Source organism: Mastomys coucha, unplaced genomic scaffold (assembly GCF_008632895.1).
Source record: "Mastomys coucha isolate ucsf_1 unplaced genomic scaffold, UCSF_Mcou_1 pScaffold23, whole genome shotgun sequence".
Taxonomy (NCBI): domain Eukaryota; kingdom Metazoa; phylum Chordata; class Mammalia; order Rodentia; family Muridae; genus Mastomys; species Mastomys coucha.
Window position 1 is genome coordinate 113744857 of NW_022196906.1, and position 534 is coordinate 113745390.

The window sequence follows — 534 nt, forward strand, 5'->3', positions numbered from 1 at the left end:
TGCAAGATGGCAAGTGAGGTGGTCCCAGGAAGCTTCCTCTAAGGAGGGCTTCTGGAGGGACTGGGGACGAGGGAGATAAAGAAGTCAGCTTTCCCAGCAATGTGGAACTTACCCTGCATGGTGATGGTTAAGATACTGACGGCACTCAGGGCTCTCTGCCTATGGAGGGGGTCCACGTGCTCATCAAAGAGATCCACTGGCAAGTTTTGGGACAGTCGTTTTGTTTGCTCAAGGAGTTGTGGCTGTAAGAGAAAGCATGGTGGGCCTTCTGAAGGGGGGAGTAGACACTCTCCAAATTTCATAAAGACATCAAATGAAGATGAGGAGCATTTTATATGGAGAGGTTCACAATATCGTAATGGCGTATCAGGCATTCAGTTCTCTTTGCCCCAGGTGGAATAGAGCAGAGAAGTAGGGTTTGATCACTCATTGTTCCTACACATGAGCATTTCTCCAGTCTAGCCTGCAGAAACTTTGTTTTATTCACTTTCAACAAAGGGCAAACACAATACTCTCTACCCTAGTGATAAGGAC

At 47.2% G+C, this 534-nt stretch overlaps 1 protein-coding gene across 1 annotated transcript in view; it reads right to left on the reverse strand.

Moving 5' to 3' along the window:
- The window catches only part of LOC116073721 (sodium channel protein type 11 subunit alpha-like), a 131895-nt gene that overhangs the window by 45545 nt on the left and 85816 nt on the right, over nucleotides 1-534 (reverse strand). The window contains exon 12 of the mRNA XM_031345745.1: nucleotides 113-242. Within this exon, the coding sequence (XP_031201605.1) occupies nucleotides 113-242 (130 nt within the window). The remainder of the gene's footprint in view (nucleotides 1-112; nucleotides 243-534) is intronic.